Source organism: Gymnodraco acuticeps, unplaced genomic scaffold (genome assembly GCF_902827175.1).
Source record: "Gymnodraco acuticeps unplaced genomic scaffold, fGymAcu1.1, whole genome shotgun sequence".
Classification (NCBI taxonomy): domain Eukaryota; kingdom Metazoa; phylum Chordata; class Actinopteri; order Perciformes; family Bathydraconidae; genus Gymnodraco; species Gymnodraco acuticeps.
The window spans coordinates 1,805,185-1,822,726 of record NW_022990125.1 but is presented as its reverse complement, the minus strand read 5'-3'; the positions used below and the strand labels follow the sequence as shown (position 1 = coordinate 1,822,726).

General features: G+C 41.3%; 1 protein-coding gene across 1 annotated transcript; it reads left to right on the top strand.

Annotated features, from left to right (window-relative positions):
• The first annotated feature begins 712 nt into the window (after positions 1-712).
• Positions 713-14,347, top strand: LOC117546416 (cystatin-like). Its single transcript, XM_034216636.1, has 3 exons — positions 713-1,030; positions 13,323-13,433; positions 13,954-14,347. Exons 1-3 carry the CDS (start codon positions 827-829, stop codon positions 14,026-14,028), a joined length of 390 nt encoding a protein of 129 aa, XP_034072527.1. The 5' UTR covers positions 713-826; the 3' UTR covers positions 14,029-14,347.
• The last annotated feature ends 3,195 nt before the right edge of the window (positions 14,348-17,542 follow it).

Here is a 17,542-nt window from a genome sequence, read left to right as displayed (position 1 = left end):
GTAGATACCAGAATACATGACACAATGAATCTTTGTTTAAATAATCATACCAGTATTTAAACAATGTATGCTGGTCACCTGGAATCCTGGTAAACTTCCAGGATGGTATATCTAATAGTATTATTAAACATAAACTGGTGATAGATGGATGCTGGTGACCAGCCCAGCATACCAGCATACTATGCTGGCCTATGCTGTTGTTTTTAGCTGCCATGATGGCTGGTTTAGCTGGTGCAAGAGCTAAACCAACTAAACCGGCCAGGCCCAGCTAAACCAGCCATCCTGGCCAGCTAAATTGTCCAAAACCCTTCTAAACCAGCCAATCTATATACTGGCTGGTCAGGCTGGTCAATTTAACTAAATTGGTCTAAACTGTTTTTTTTCAGCAGGGCATTGCGCAGGGCATTGCGCAGTTCCAAATGTGAGTTTTTTTCTAGCCTGCACTTGTAGGGCAGAGGTCAAATGTTTCATTTTCCGCACCACTCATCGAATTGTAAAGCAAGCCAAAATTCAAACCACATGCGTTTCAACATACATTGGTCGCCTCCTCTTAAGTTTTCCCTTCATATAATTTAGGAATGTGTTCAAGTGGTTGTAGAAAAGGCCACTACGGGAGTCGGCGATGAACAAATCGAACACATTCGCGACTGGCTAAAATGAAAACCAAGAGGGAGGGGTTTGTGTTGCAGAGGTTGATGGTTGGCTGCGAGAGGTGTCAATCCCCGTGAACAAAACAGCCGTTGCCCTGTTGTTTATATAAAAGGGAGGAGAGACGTTGAGCTTGTTTTGTGGTATTGCTTCTTCTTACAGTAAGATAGTAAGAGACATGATGTGGAAGATTGTCCTCCCTGTTCTTGCGGCGGTTTTTGCCGTCGGCTCATCATCAAAAATGCCCGGGGGGTATACAAACATAGATGTCAATGACGAAGGGGCTCAAAATGCCCTCAACTTCGCTGTCGTCGAACACAACAAGCAATCCAACAGCATGTTCCTCAGCCAGGTGGCAGAAGTGGTGGGGGTGAAGAGACAGGTTGGTAACCTTTAAACTGGGCTTTTGAATGTCTTAACATTTGACTTTACAGACATGGTAAAATCAAGATAGGCTACTTTGTTTATATGCAACCGTTGTCGTGGACCTGCTTTTACGCCTGAGCCCATCAGGCTAACTGTTTCCTTGTCACTCCTTATCCACATAAAGGCACATACAACAGCAGAGGGGGGAGAAGTAGCCTACTCAGATCTTGTACTTAAGTAAAAGTACCAGCTTTGATTATAATTAGGGATGCACGATATTGGTTTTTTGAAACCGATACCGATAACTTCCTGCTTCTCAAGACCGATACCGATAATAATATAATATATATATATATATTAAATGTACCTGTAGTTTTTGCACACCTGGTTGTAAAAAAAAGACTAGTAGTGAGCAAATGACATGAGCATTACTACTATGAACAAAACAAAGCCAAGAACAGTTTTGACAATTCAAAGTGACCATATTTATTTTCCCAAATAAAGTTCTTGCCTTTTTCAAAAGCCTCGTCGATAGGTAAAAGCCCCGGTGCCTTTGCAGCTGGCTTTGGATTCGCCGCTAGTTTAGCAGCGCAGGCGTCTCTGTACGCTTTTAACACACCATCTTAGCGATGGCGATGTTTCAGGTGACTAATCAGGTTTGAAGTATTATAGCTCGTTGCCTTTTTCCCTCCTCGTGGAACTTTTGCATTGCATTTGTTAATACAAATAACAAGTGAACTATCTAACTCTGAAACTTTGAAATAGTCCCATACTACCGACGACATGTTTGTTTACTGTCCTGGCTTCACGGCCACACACCATTTACGTCACAGCCAGGCATGAGTTAGGGAGCGCTGGATTTGTGAAAAACTCCCCTCTTCCTAAACCACTAATACCACAGTACTGGCAAAACGGGAGGAGCCGAGTGAAAAACAAGCACCCCTCATCCCAGTCCACCCACACCGCAGTATGTTTTTATTTATTTTTTACCCAAAACATATATTGTATATTATCGGGGCTATTAATACTTTTATCGGGTTTATCGGGATGACGTCATAATTCCTAATATCGGACCGATAATTATCGGTGCACCACTAATTATAATTAATGATGCATTAATGTGTTTATCAAAGCTGGTAAAGGTGCAGCTAGTTTTAATTGCTTTGTATACTGTAGGGTAGACTAGTTACTCAATGTTACTCCAGAGGCCTGTACGACGAAGCTGGTTCAACATAACCTGGATATGTTTGAGTTAGCCGGTTGGCCTAATCCAAAAACATACGCGCTCTCGCTAAACGGTCCTACGACGCTGGTTATCAAGTGGATCGCTCAAGCCAGCCGTGTCCTATCTAGTTAGGTGCGCGTTCACATGAAAGGTGTGGTATTCGACCAATCACAAACATGGAGAAGCGTACTGACAGCGCAGCGTCATACTTCCTGAATGAAAAGTGAACTTCAATATTAGTCAAATATGAAGAAGTTAAACTTTAAACATCCATGACTTAAACACTTTATCCAGGATAAAAGCCACAAAGCTGCACCTGCACGGTGAATACAGCTGGTAAAAGAAAAGTGTTTTGAATGCATACATTAACAGGTTTATGATATCACTGCCTCGTCTAAGACACGAGTGGATCTGACTTTAATTACATTTGACTCGAGTGTTTCGTCAACTTAATGTGTTGCTTAAAATAATACTTCTGCAGACAGTAGCCTATGTGACACTGAGTGTTGCACGGCCAGATACGGCTCAAAAAGCTGAGTCAGATAAAGAAATATGATACATTATGATGTAATATGAATGATAATGGGACACATCGCTAAACGAAAATCCTGCTTCGTAATACAGGCCTCTGGGGGGTATACTACGAAGCAGGATTTTCGCTTAGCCAGCTAACTTCAGGGAAAACTCGGGGTTTTCCGGTCCTACGAAGCTGGTTCTCTTTTTAGCAGGCTAGATCTCCATGGTAACTTATGCTGTGCGGCTAACCTGGGGGGTATACTACGAATCTAGTTCAACCTATCCTGGATATGTTTTGAGTTATCCGGTTGACTTAATCCAAAACAAACGCGCTCTCGCTAAACGGTCCTACAACGCTGGCTATCAACTCGTTCGCTCAAGCCAGCCGTGTCCTATCTAGTTAGGTGCGTGTTCACATAAAAGGGGTGGTATCTGGAGCATTCGACCAATCACAAACATGGAGAAGCGTACTGACAGCACAGCGTCTTCCTGAATGAAAAGTCAACTATAATATTAGTCAAATATGAAGAAGTTAAACTTTAAACATCGATGACTTAAACACTTTATCCAGGATAAAAGCCACATCTGCACCTGCAAGGTGAATACAGCTGGTAACAGAAAAAGTGTTTGAATGCGTACATTAACAGGTTTATGATATCACTGCCCCGTCCAAGACACAAGTGGATCTACCGCGGTGAATTTAGTTTTAGGTCGGATATTCGACGGACATTCGCGGACCCGCCAGCAGCGTCAGTTTCCCCCATGGTTTCCCCTGCTACTGGCTGTATTACGACGGAGATCTTCTCCGCAAAACGAGGCTTTCACTTAGGGACCATCAATAAATGACTTTTCAATTACACACGAACATTTTTCTTTTGAATAAATCGACAGCTTCCCGATCGAGTGAATGTGAAGCAAATCCACGCTAGAGCATGCATTTGTTGAACACACCTCTTTTTATTGCATTTTAATTAGTGGTGCACGATAATTATCGGCCCGATAATTATCGGTCCGATATTAGGAATTATGACGTCATCCCGATAAACCCGATAACAGTATTAATAGCCCCGATAATATACAATATATTTTTTGGGTAAAAAAAAAGAAAAAAATACTGCGGTGTGGGTGGATTTGGATGAGGGGCGCTTGTTTTTCACTCGGCTCCTCCCGTTTTGCCAGTACTGTGGTATTAGTGGTTTAGGAAGAGGGGAGTTTTTCACAAATCCAGCGCTCACTAACTGCCTGGCTGTGACGTAAATGGTGTGCGGCCGTGAAGCCAGGACAGTAAACAAACATGTCGCCGGTAGTATGGGACTATTTCAAAGTTTCAGAGTTAGATAGTTCGCTTGTTATTTGTATTAACAAATGCAATGCAGAAGTTCCACGAGGAGGGAAAAAGGTAACAAGCTATAATACTTCCAACCTGATTAGTCACCTGAAACATCGCCATCGCTACGATGGTGTGTTAAAAGCGTACGAAGACGCCTGCGCTGCTAAACTAGCGGCAAATCCAAAGCCAGCTGCAAAGGCACCGGGGCTTTTACCTATCGACGAGGCTTTTGAAAAAGGCAAGAAGTTTGCCAGAGACGACCCCAGGGTTTGTTTTGTTCATAGTAGTAATGCTCATGTCATTTGCTCACTACTAGTCTTTTTTTTACCACCAGGTGTGCAAAAACTACAGGTACATTTAATATATATATATATATTATATTATTATCGGGTATCGGTATCGGTCTTGAGAAGCAGGAAGTTATCGGTATCGGTATCGGTTTCAAAAAACCAATATCGTGCATCCCTAATTTTAATACTTTAAATACGTTTTATTTATTTTTTTGATGGAAAAATTAGCTTATTTCTTCAATACCTTCCAGGTCATGTGACCGATTCACTCAAAATCAATGCTGGGTCAAATAACTACACTGGCTGCATAGGACACACCTCTTTTTATTGCATTTTAATACTTTAAATATTTTTATATTAATATTTTGATGGAAAAATTAGCTTATTTCTTCAATACCTTCCAGGTCATGTGACCGATTCACTCAAAATCAATGTTGGGTCAAAGAACTACACTGGCTGCATAGGACACACCTCTTTTTATTGCATTTTAATACTTTATTTTATATTAATAATCTGATGGAAAAATGAGCCTATTTCTTCAATACCTTCCAGGTCATGTGACCGATTCGCTCAAAATCAATGTTGGGTTTGGGTTAGGGTTAGGGTTAGGAAAATACACAAGAAGAGGAACAATTTCCAAAGCCTTAAACAGTGGTGTCAGCAATTATTATTACACTATGTTAAGACAGACACCAGTAGAGAAAATAATGGCTGGTAACATAAGCAGAAGCCTCACCAAAGACGTGTTTAAAGAAAATATCCTCTGAAGTGAAGAAAAGTGCAAGGCTCCACGATGACATGATGCTTGAACTCATGTTGACTCAAAAAATAATCAAAGACAGCAGCAGTCATGCATCATCAAAAGGCTATCTTCAGCACCTACAAATTGATCCGTTTGCTGTACATTTATACACAGATGCTGGAATAAAGATATTGACTGAGCACTTGAAAAAGCCAACACCTACGACTCTCTACCTTGATGCCACAGGCAGCGTGATACAGAAAATTCCTGATCAAAATAAGCGGGTCTTGTATTATGCTTTGGTTTTGCCCGGAATGGGTAAGGATAAGCCTCCCTTGCCTGTCACAGAACTGATCACCAACAGCCATTCCATTCCATCTATTTCCCATTGGCTCATGGAATTGAAAAGAAAGTTGTCTTACATAACAAAAAGAAAGATAGCACAGGTTGAGACAGATTATAGTTGGGCTCTGATAAACAGTGTGCTTCTGTCTTTTAACAGGGAAAATATGTCAGTGTACCTTGACAGAGCATTTGAGATAGTGTCTGGACAAACTGAACTGATTCCTAACTTCACTGTGCTGCATCTGTGCTCTGCTCATATCATGAAGGCTGTGTCACAAGCATTTGGAAAAAAAACTGTAGACAGAGGCACACAGGAATATGCAACATTCTGTTTTGCGTACATCCTGAACTGCACAAGTATGCAGGAAGCCCTTGATGTTTTTTATCATAGTGTGTGCTTTTTGATGCAGAGGAGTACACTCATTCGGTGAAACAGAGCAAAATGTACCTCGACGAGTGCATTTTTCAAACTCGGGACTTGAAACTGGAGGAAAGTGGACATGTAATGGGAGAGGAGGAAAGCAAAATGGAAACAAATGCTCATAGCATTATTGGAAAGTCCCCTTTTACACAAGCTTTTCAAGTCAGGAGGGACCAAGCAGAGTGTGACATTCTCTCTGACGATGCTGTTCATGTAAAAAACCACTACCTCTGTCCTGATGTCATTGATGCACTGTTAAAAAACTACATGGGGATCTTCCCATTGTAGAGTGGTTTGTTGCTTGGGGATCTGTCGCGACATAGTACCTCTAAAAAAAGATGGAAGTCATAAAACCAGGGATACCAACTGCCATGTTGAGCTCTGGTTTGGGTTGGTCAAACACTCCATCCTTTATTTTTTTTAAAGTACCTGAGACCAGCTGAGTTCGTCTCCAAAATGTATGCCTCAATACAAGGAAGATATATAGAGCACATTGAGCAACACAATCTGCCAATGCATATTCTGGACAAAAACTTTGGACATCCTAGCAGGCCAGATGATGACCACGAGGAACAGTGGAACAAGCGGGAAAGTTCTGCTGGTCACACAAGTCCAAGTACTTCAATCCACCAAAAACACTACCCATCCCCAAGAGCCCACCTGCCACAAAGGTGAAGAAAAGAAAAGTGGACCAACAGGAAAAAGACGCACAGGGAAATGTGAGTTTCTCTAAGACTTACTATGTTCAAAGTGTGTAAATTGTTCTCTAGCATTTTAATTGTAACAATGGAATAAGTAAATATTGTCAGAAAGTAAAGCATGGACTAAATTGGTAAAGAGTGAGGTGAAGGACAAAGGACATGAAGTATTATAACTAATGCTGTCAAAATTATCGCGTTAACGGCGGTAATGAATTTTTTGAATTAATTGCGTTAAAATATTTAACGCATTTAACGCATGTGCAGAATGGCCCGCCCCATATATCCCACCAGTGGCAGCGCCAGGGTATGGCTGGGGTAGGCTACACCCATACCAAGAAATGGCTTAGCCCCACCATGAAAAATGATGTTAAAGTAAGCAAAATAAAGTCCGCCAACTCGCGCGGAGTAAATTGCACAGACAGCAGTTAGTAAGATTGATTTCAGTAGCCACTTGTCTGGAAATACCGAAGACCAGAAACGGTTTTGAAAACTTTTGTCACGTAGTGATCGTCTTCTCAATTTGATAATGTCTTCTGGCCAATCAGAATCAAGATAACGGCGTGGTGTTGTTGCAGGAAGTCCCGACGGAGAATACTTTTGCTGTAGTACAGGGGTGCACATAACTGGTACGAAGGTTATGTGCGTAATCTGAAATGCGTACCGTCACTTGTGTCACAAACCGCATTTGCGTACCGGCGTACTTGTGAAGCTTTTCCAGAAGGCGGTTAGATCACCGGACGACAGAGTCGGTCTCCGTGTGCACAGACAGGGCTGCTGTTAACGTCGGTCTGTACAACGGAATTGTGCCAAAACTACGCCAACCGGCTGCGGAGGGAGACTCCCCCCCTTCACTGGAGAACTGCGCTAAAACAGCTGATCACAACGTTCACACTCTGTGGTCACGAAGTACTCCACTAGTCGCCCCCCCCCCCCCCCCCCTGTCGACTTTCCTGAAGTACTCCCCAGTTGATAGAAATCAACACGTAATGAATTAAGACCCCACGGTTTGATGATTGATAGGTGTGTGGGCTGTCTTTCATTTTGACACACAGAATTTTTTATAATAAACATAGATACTGTATGTTATCGTTTGACAGCCCTAATTATAACCCAAGATGATTAGGTGCATGTTGTAGGGGGAGAATATGAAGATGAAAAATGTAAATACAGTTTACAAACTTATAACAGAAACTATATTTCCAAATCAGACTTTAAACTGCAATTACAGTTTCTGTTCCTGAGCAGCCTGTTTGTCATTTAGTGAAAACTCTAAAAGGGACTGAGGTTAAATGCATAAATGTTTGTAAATATTTAGAGTGTTAAAATGCAATAAAAAGAGGTGTCTCCTATTCAGCCAGTGTAGTTCTTTGACCCAGCATTGATTTTGAGTGATTAGGTCACATGACCTGGAAGGTATTGAAGAAATAAGCTAATTTTTCCATCAAATTATTAATATTAAATATTTAAAGTATTAAAATGAAATAAAAAGAGGTGTGTCCTATGCAGCCAGTGTAGTTCTTTGACCCAACATTGATTTTAAGTGAATCGGTCACACTACCTGGAAGGTATTGAAGAAATAAGCTAATTTTTCCATCAAAATAAAAATATTTATAGTGTTAAAATTAGGGCTGTCAGTCGATTAAAATATTTAATCGCGATTAATCGCATGATTGTCCATAGTTAATCGCAAATTAATCGCACATTTTTTATCTGTTCTAAATGTACCTTAGAGGAATATTTTTCAAGTTTTTAATACTCTTATCAACATAATGTTTATTATCATTTGAACAATGACAAATATTCTCATGAATATTAAACACAACAACCTCTGAACATTACAAATATTTGCCTCAATTCAACCTGGAACCTCTCGTGTGTGTGTGTGTGTGTGTGTGTGTGTGTGTGTGTGTGTGTGTGTGTGTGTGGTGTGTGTGTGTGTGTGTGTGTGTGTGTGTGTGTGTGTGTGTGTGTGTGTGTGTGTGTGTGTGTGTGTGTGTGTGTGTGTGTGTGTGTGTGTGTGTGTGTGTGTGTGTGTGTGTGTGTGTGTGTGTGTGTGTGTGTGTGTGTGTGTGTGTGTGTGTCGTTGGAATCGTTGGAGCTATGTGCAACTCAAGGCATATGCTCGAACGGGAGCTGCCTGGACGCTGCAATCATGTTGCGCACTATCCGTTCTGAGTGTGCTGACTTTTCGTACAATGTCCCACTGTCTGGCTTCCTGCATAAAGTCAAGTGCTCGGCGCAGTTGTGGCGAAATGTCGCTCCTCTGTTTTCATTTAAACAGCTCCATATCCGTTAGCGCAGCTAGCTAGCACCAGATGCTAACAACAACAATGCACGTAAGGTCTCTCTCTCGCTCGCTCGGGCCACACATACACACACCCTCCCGGTCCTCCCAACAGCTAGTCGGTGCCTGCCGGTGAGCGTGGAAGTGTGGTCTGCCACAAGCGGGCGGCAGGAGCGGGGCTGTCAGCATCAGCTTGTAGATGGTATTTTAAACTCTATGCGCTCTGAAACTACGGGGCGGCCGAGGAAAAAAAATACACATGCGTTAATCGCGTTAAAATAATTAGTGGCGTTAATTTTTTTTTGCGTTATTAACGCGTTAACTTGACAGCCCTAGTTAAAATACAATAAAAAGAGGTGTGTCCTATGCAGCCAGTGTAGTTCTTTGACCCAGCATTGATGTCGAGTCATTAGGTCACATGACCTGGAAGGTATTGAAGAAATAAGCAAATGTTTCCATCAAAAATATTAATCCGCGAATGTCCGTCGAATATCCAAATTAAAACTAAATTCACCGCGGTAGTGGATCTGACTTTAATTACATTTGACTCGAGTGTTTCGTCAACTTAATGTGTTGCTTAAAATAATATGTATGCATTATGTGACACTGGTGTGTCCACACAGCAGCTTTGACCAAATCTTGAAAATCCTGGAGCTGGGCGTGTCTGACAGCTTGGGGATTTCGCGACCAACAACCAATCACATGAATATCCCGCCCCCGACATACAAAGCAAAAAAACCCGGTTCTTCTACACTATTGTCAAAATGGATGCCGGTTATGTAGCAAGGGTAGCAAGTGTAGTAGCAAGGGTGAATTTAGTTGCACAGTTTAGATGCACAACATTTATTTTTTTAACATTTTGAACATTTATGAGATTAATGTTTATGGTGCTATTTTATGCTACATTCCATGCTGGCTAATGATACTGTCTATGCTTGCTAGCAACGAAGTAAACTAGCAACAAAGTAAACTGGATATAAAATCCCCAAACAAGCGAAAACCTACCAGTTTCACCCACTGCCTCTGCCACCTCCCTCCATGCCTGGTTCCTCCGGTTTGTATCCCGGTAAGTAAATAGGGACTGGTCATAAAGAACCGGGTGATTTGCTACCGCAATAACTAAGTTCTCCTCCATTTTTGTGGAATATAGAAATGAACTGCGGGTCTGGTTCTCCCAGCTTGCACGCGGTTTGATTGGCTAGCGCTTGAACTGTCAGATTTGCATAAACGGATCTGATTGGCTGTCGCTTCCAGCTCAGCCTCAAAAGTTGAACATTGTTCAACTTTGGAATCCTGGAAATCCAGGAAATCTTCGCCTCGCCCCCCCACAATGCAGTTCGGCGACAAGCGAGGGAAAGTGACGTCATCGCCATTCAAAGTCAATGGTCGGAGACCAAGCCCCCAGGAAGTGCGCCGGACTCAGATGAAAATATTCGTGCTGGCCAAACGGCGGTACTACACTTCCGTTTGGTTTCCAGGCCCGGAAACACTTTTTCCCATTGACTTACATGGGGAAAAGAGTGGTCTGTAATTTTTTTTAAACTAAATAAACTACCCAGTATGAACACTTGTATAGCCCTTATTAAAAACATTCGTTCCTCAAGTTGTAAAAATGTGCTAATAACGTTATTCTGAGAGTTATTTCCCTCTGCATTATGAACGCGCGTCTAACCCACGGGACCGCGCCGCCCGGCACGTTCATGTTACGTGTCCCGACCAATCAGAGCACACTGTGCTCACAGGGAGGGTGGGGCTGGAGCTATTGGAGCTACAACGAGCCGTTAAAGGCAGAGAGTGAAATTCAGTGAATACACGTAGTTTACAGAGATGCTGTATGAGAAACCAATGTGAGTTGCGTTTATCTTTACCCATGGATGCACAATAAGAACGGATCCATATCGTCTTACTGCCATCCCACGGAGCTGTAATAATAGATATATTGCACATGTTTGCTGTAATTCATTATCATACTACATGGGCTGTATGATTTAAATCTTGTACCGTAAATGTTGTATTAAATAAAGTTAATATTACCGACATTATTAACGTCCCTGTAGCTTTGTATTACACTAAGAAGCTTATTGCACTGTATATAAATATATATATATAGGCTACAGTGCAATAATTATTTCATGCTAAATGAAGCTCTGTTGGATATCACTATATCCTGTTACAGCGTAATATAAGTACATAACGATTGATGTGTACATTAGCATCATTACTAGCTAGCCGCTAGCTAATATCTGCCGCCTCGTTAATATCAAATCCATGATAACAACAATCCATTACCATGCTGTCATGAACGCGCGGTGCTGTTACGTGTACGCAAATTGACGTGCTTGATGTGAACGAGCATTTTGGTTAAAGTTGCGCATGCTCTATGAGTGCACATACGGGTACTTCTCAGGCATGCTGGGTAATCTGTGACGTTTCACTCTCTCAAAAGTTGAGCCATTTTATCATCATGCGCTAATGAGCAGCTCTCATAGGAATGAATGAGGCCCCGCCTCCCACGCTGTATCCAGTTCTTATTATACATCCATGGCCGAGACGCGCTGGAAGCGGTGGACAAATCGCCAAAAGCTGCTGTGTGTACGGGCCGTCTGAGTGTTGCACAGCCAGATACGGCTCAGCTGACTCAGATAAGGAAATATATGATACACTCTGATGTGATATGAAGGATAATGGGACACATCGACGTCTGCACTCAGTGCCGCGGACTGTATGCAACGTAATGTTACTTTGATCCGGTTACTTATGTTGTGGCAGATATTTAATTAAGCTTTCTTAACATAGTATAATAGTTATAATAGTCAGATTGCTCTGAAGATGGGAGGTGATGTTCTATTAATTTTCACGTTCACACAGTCGGTGATTTTGGCCAGCCGTCTTTCCTGCAACGGCAGTTTAAACTGTATTTCCTCCGCACACTGAGCTCTGATTGGTCAGCAGGCATGGTGCTTTTGCTGAGTTGATCTCTTATCCTGGAACCTATCCTGCTTCAGAGCACAGACTAGGTTCCAGGATAAGTCACCATGGAGATCTTGCCCGCTAAAAAGTGAACCAGCTTCGTAGTACCGGAAATCCCAGAAGTTATCTTGCTAAACGAAAATCCTGCTTCGTAGTATACCCCCCTGGTCGGGACCAGGTTAGGTTGCAGGCTAAGAGATCAACTCAGTGAAAGCACTGCCTGCTGACCAATCAGAGCTCAGTGTGCGGAGTTTAACGCGATCAAGTCATATTACAGGAGAAAGGAAATACAGAAAAACTGCCGTTGCAGGAAAGACGGCCGGCAAAAATCACCGATTGTGTGAACGTGAACATTAATAGAATATCACTTCCCATCTTCCGGATCAGAATAACAGTACAGTCCGCAACATATCACATCATAATGTATCATATATTTCCTTATATGTCAGCTGAGTCGTATCTGGCCGTGCAACACTCAGTGTCACATACTGAATGCAGAAGTATTATTTTAAGCAACACATTAAGTTGACGAAACACTCGAGACAAATGTAATTAAAGTCAGATCATGTCTTAGACGGGGCAGTGATATCATAAACCTGTTAATGTACGCATTCAAACACTTTTCTTTTACCAGCTGTATTCACCTTGCAGGTGCAGCTATGTGGCTTTTATCCTGGATAAAGTGTTTAAGTCATGGATGTTTAAAGTTTAACTTCTTTATATGTCTAAAATATTATAGTTGACTTTTCATTCAGGAAGTATGACGCTGCGCTGTCAGTAGGCTTCTCCATGTTTGTGATTGGTCGAATGCTCCAGATACCACCCCTTTTATGTGAACGCGCACCTAACTAGATAGGACACGGCTGGTTTGAGCGATCCACTTGATAACCCACGTCGTACCGTTTAGCGAGAGCGTGTATGTTTTGGATTAGGCCAAACTCAAACATATCCAGGTTAGGTTGAACCAGCTTCGTCGTACAGGCCCCTGATGTATTATTTAACTGATGTTTATTTTTCTCATCATTACTCCAAGTCTGCAAAGTAACTAAAGGTAGCCTACACAATAAATGTAGTGGAGTACGAGTACACCATTTACCTCTGAATTGTAGTGTTACAAAGTGTACTCACTCAGTGTCTCAAATGTACTAGTGATAATCAATTTATTTATGCACGGATACTGAAAGTAAATAATGGATTTGGACTCAAACAACATGTTGGCCCTTTGAGCACAGACACCCCTAATACAATCAAACCGTTATATGAAGTCTGAATGTTTGTCACTATAAGATGTCATGGAAGACCACCCAAGCTTTTAAAAATGCATAAATGAGACATTAAGAATCTGATCATGATAATTGTTGTGATCTTTTAAACTTTGGCGGGATGTAATAGCTGACAGTTTTGCCTTGATTCTGCATTGCTAAAGGGCTTTATCATAAAGGTTTTCAGTGATTTGTTTTTCTAACAACCAGTTCTTCTTATAGTTGGTTGCTGGTTGGAAATACGTCATAACCGTGAGAATGGGGAAGACCCCCTGCAGAAAGGGCACTGCAAACAAAGTGTGTGCCATCCACCAAGACCCAGCCCAGGCTCTGGTAAGGACTTTATTAAGAGGCTCCAATCTCAGCTTCATGAAGAAATAAACCCCAATTGTATTTATTAATTGGAAGCTTTTAGACGTAATGTTTAAATTCCATACAGTAGACTTGTATTGCTATCTTCAACAATAGACCACAAACTATCAGATTGTGAAATAATTTGGTACTTACTTCCCCTATACAGTATGAGTCATCAGGTTTTGTTTGTTGCTGTCTGCAAAGAGAAGTCAGGGAGGAGAACTGCCTCCTCCATTTTAACTAGATGACTAAGCTTAACAAATAATTCTACATTTGCCTATTAAAAATGAAAGAGGAAAATATTTGATTACTTAAATAAAATCTGATTCTTAAATAATCAGGATCTTTGAACATGGGGAATGGGGGATGATATGGTTTGCAAGTTATGCTATGTTGATCTTTGACTTTGATCTAATCTCAAAGTTGCAATGATATATTCTGTGCGACAATGCTATAAAATATATATATATATATGATGTCACTTTTTTTTTTCTTTCAGCCCTACCAGTGCGAATTCACAGTGGTGGTCGTCTCATGGCTTAATGAGACTAAGATGCTCGGGCAGAAATGCTAGAAAGAGAACTACGTGGAAAATCTCCAGTTTGCAGAATATCCCTCAATCAGAACAATATGTTTTCGGTTAGATAAACCAGAAAAGTATTAACATTTCCATTTTCTGCCTACGCTACTATACTTTATGCTAAAATCAATACCTGTTGACCTTTTCTATACAGTATTGCAATGTTTGACATTTACATTCATTTTAGAAGAGCCACTTTGTACTGCATAATCACTTAACCTAGCAAATACCAAATAATTATTAACTGAACTGTTGATTAGGCTAATAAAACATGCTGTTTTGAAATCAAAATAAAGCATCTTGTCAACCTACATCAATGTGTTCATGTGGTGAATGTAAATCGATATTAGACTTTTGCTATCCAGGTCTCAGATTGATATTTAATTATTTTATAGAAACATGTTTTGTTGTGATTCTTTAGCATACATTAACTGACGTGGCCAATAAAATAAGTGGTATTTAAGATGAGAAGTTTAAAAAAAAAAAAAAAAAAAACATTTCTGCCTCGGCAGATCAACAATTTTTTTTCAATCACCTCCGTAAAAACATCCAACTAAACATTTCTATATATTTTTTATTCCAATACAGAGCATGAAACTAGAGTGTTTTACCAGTTCTAAACTCTTGTCCCTAGTTGGGCTTTTATTTTGAAAATCGATAGCGGATGTTTGAACTTCAACAGTTGGCAACTTATTAGCCATCAATGTTTCACCTTTATTTATTTTTGAATCATCTGTTCTTAAATAATTACACAAATGGGATGACTCAAAATGGGATAAAAACCAAAGCTTTTATTTTCGGACAGGAAGCATTTTTCTGTTTAAGTTTAGACAACCACATACTGAACACCGGCAGGACCGACTGTAAAATGAATGATTTACTAATGCTGAGACCATTTTTATTGAAAGTGAACAGTTAAACCGATACACAGGGAAACTGCATTATTAAAGAATCTTCACTCCCGAAACATGAAAGTCCTGAACAAAGACGAACTAAAGGTTGCAGAAGGAGTTCTCCTGAAGCACTTACCCAGGAGTTTAAAGGTATACGACACCAGCCAATATGTCAGCGTACTCGCAGTGTCTTTCATCCTAATATAGGTTATTATTGCTCTAAACAACTCTTGTTTTCAGGTATACGGTTTCCTCTATGGCATAAACAGGAATAAACCAAGCACACTGGAGGTAATCGTTAATACATGGCCTAATTTTAACATTGTGGTGACACGTTATTGGACATAATTCACCTTCAGGCTTGTGTTGCAACACGGACTCGTTAGAGTGGGCACCAGAAGTTAGATTCATTCATGCTAGCTTCACATGCAGTAGCAAGCTAATGTCTTACCTGTCTGAATGCTGTGATAAAGTATGGAGTTCCATACTGAACACACCGCCCCCGACTCCCATTCATCGGCTCTACACTGGTGACCCTGACGTTTTCGTGAAAGTTTCCGAAGACTCAATGAACATGGCTGATCGCGATGTTTTTGTAAAGCTGCCGGAGTTTTGGGAGCATGCCGCTGCGTCGTGGTTCACACACGTGGAGGCGCACTTCGCCTGCCGACAAGTCCGTGACGGGTATTTGAAATACTACCATGTAGTAGCAGCGCTGGGAAGCTCCACGTCATCCAGGTTGGTGGGATTTATCGCTGACCCCCCACACCATGGCAAATATGAGGCGATTAAAGCCCTTCTCCTTAAGACATTTAGCATATCTGCTAAGGAGAGGGCCCACCAGATTCTTGACATTCAAGGCCTAGGCTAGGGGATAGCAAGCCATCTCAGCTCATGGAGAAAATGCAAAATCTGTTAGGGGGGGGAAGATCCCCGGATTTTGTTCATGGAGACATTCCTACGCCACTTGCCTTCCCGTGTTCAGATGGCGCTCGCCAACACGTTCATTACAGAGCCCTGTGCATTAGCTGAGGAGGCCGACCGTTTTTTTTCTTGGCTACCCAGCAGCCCGGTGCAGAGGCGCTAGCTGTGACACTCAGCGCACCCTCAACAGTTAAGAAGGCTTGGGGGAGACTAAACACGACAGTAACAAGCCGGCGTGGAGACACAGGAGAGTGTTTTTACCACGCGCGGTTCGGGGCCAACGCGAAGAAGTGTGTCGCTCCCTGCAGCTACAAGCATCCGGGAAACGGAGGAGCCAGCGCTCGGTAGTGGCCCTGAGCGTTGGCGGCACGAGCAGGCTTCTCTTCATCAGCGACAGAGTCTCAGGAAGCTTGTTTCTGTGTGACACGGGAGCTCAACGGAGTGTAGTTCCTGATTCGAGGGAGGACGTCGCTAATTTGGCATATTACTCTCAATGAATATAAGAAAGCACTGCGTAAAGCGAGAGCAGCCTACTACTCTTCATTAATAGATGAGAATAAGAATAATGCAAGATTTATTTTCAGCACTGTAGCCAGGCTGACAGAAAGCCACAGCTCGATTGAGCCTTCTATTCCCATAGCACTCAGTAGTAATGATTTTATGTGCTTTTTTCACGATAAAATGGTTACTCTTAGAAACAAAATTAATGACCTCTTGCCTTTGACCAGTATAGTGTTATCAACAGCTCCCGGAAACGTAAGTTCTAATATTACACTAGATAGTAAACTAGAATGCTTTTCAGCCATAAACCTTGAACAATTAAATTTAATGATTCTCTCTTCTAAACCATCAACGTGTATGTTAGATCCAATTCCAACTAAGCTGTTGAAGGAAGTTTTTCCATTAATTAGCACTTCTTTATTAAATATTATGAATATGTCTTTATTATCAGGCTATGTTCCACAATCATTCAAAGTAGCAGTGATAAAACCGCTTCTTAAAAAGCACAACCTCGATCCAGAGGTTTTAGCCAATTATAGACCTATTTCTAATGCAGTCGCAAAACAGCTGTGTGATTACTTAAAAAAACAATGATTTATTTGAAGATTTTCAGTCTGGCTTTAGAACACATCATAGCACAGAGACAGCTCTGGTTAAAGTCACAAATGACATTCTAATAGCCTCTGACAAGGGACTTGTCTCTATTCTTGTTTTGCTCGATCTCAGTGCTGCATTTGATACTATCGACCATGATATCTTATTGCAAAGACTAGAGCACTTAGTTGGCATAAAGGGAACTGCTTTAGGCTGGTTTAGGTCCTATCTATCTGAACGCTCTCAGTTTATACGTGTCAATGATGAATCTTCCACGCAAACCAAAGTTAGCCATGGAGTGCCACAGGGCTCAGTGCCCGGACCTATTTTTTTCACATTATATATGCTTCCGTTAGGCAATATTATAAGGAATCATTCTGTACATTTTCATTGTTATGCAGATGATACTCAACTATATTTATCAATCAAGCCTGATGAAATTAATCATCTAAATAAAATTCAAGACTGCCTCAAGGACTTAAAAACGTGGATGACCTTACATTTTTTTATGTTAAACACGACCAAAACTGAAGTTATTGTACTTGGCCCGAAGAATCTACGAAACAAATTATCTAAAGATATACTAACTATGGATG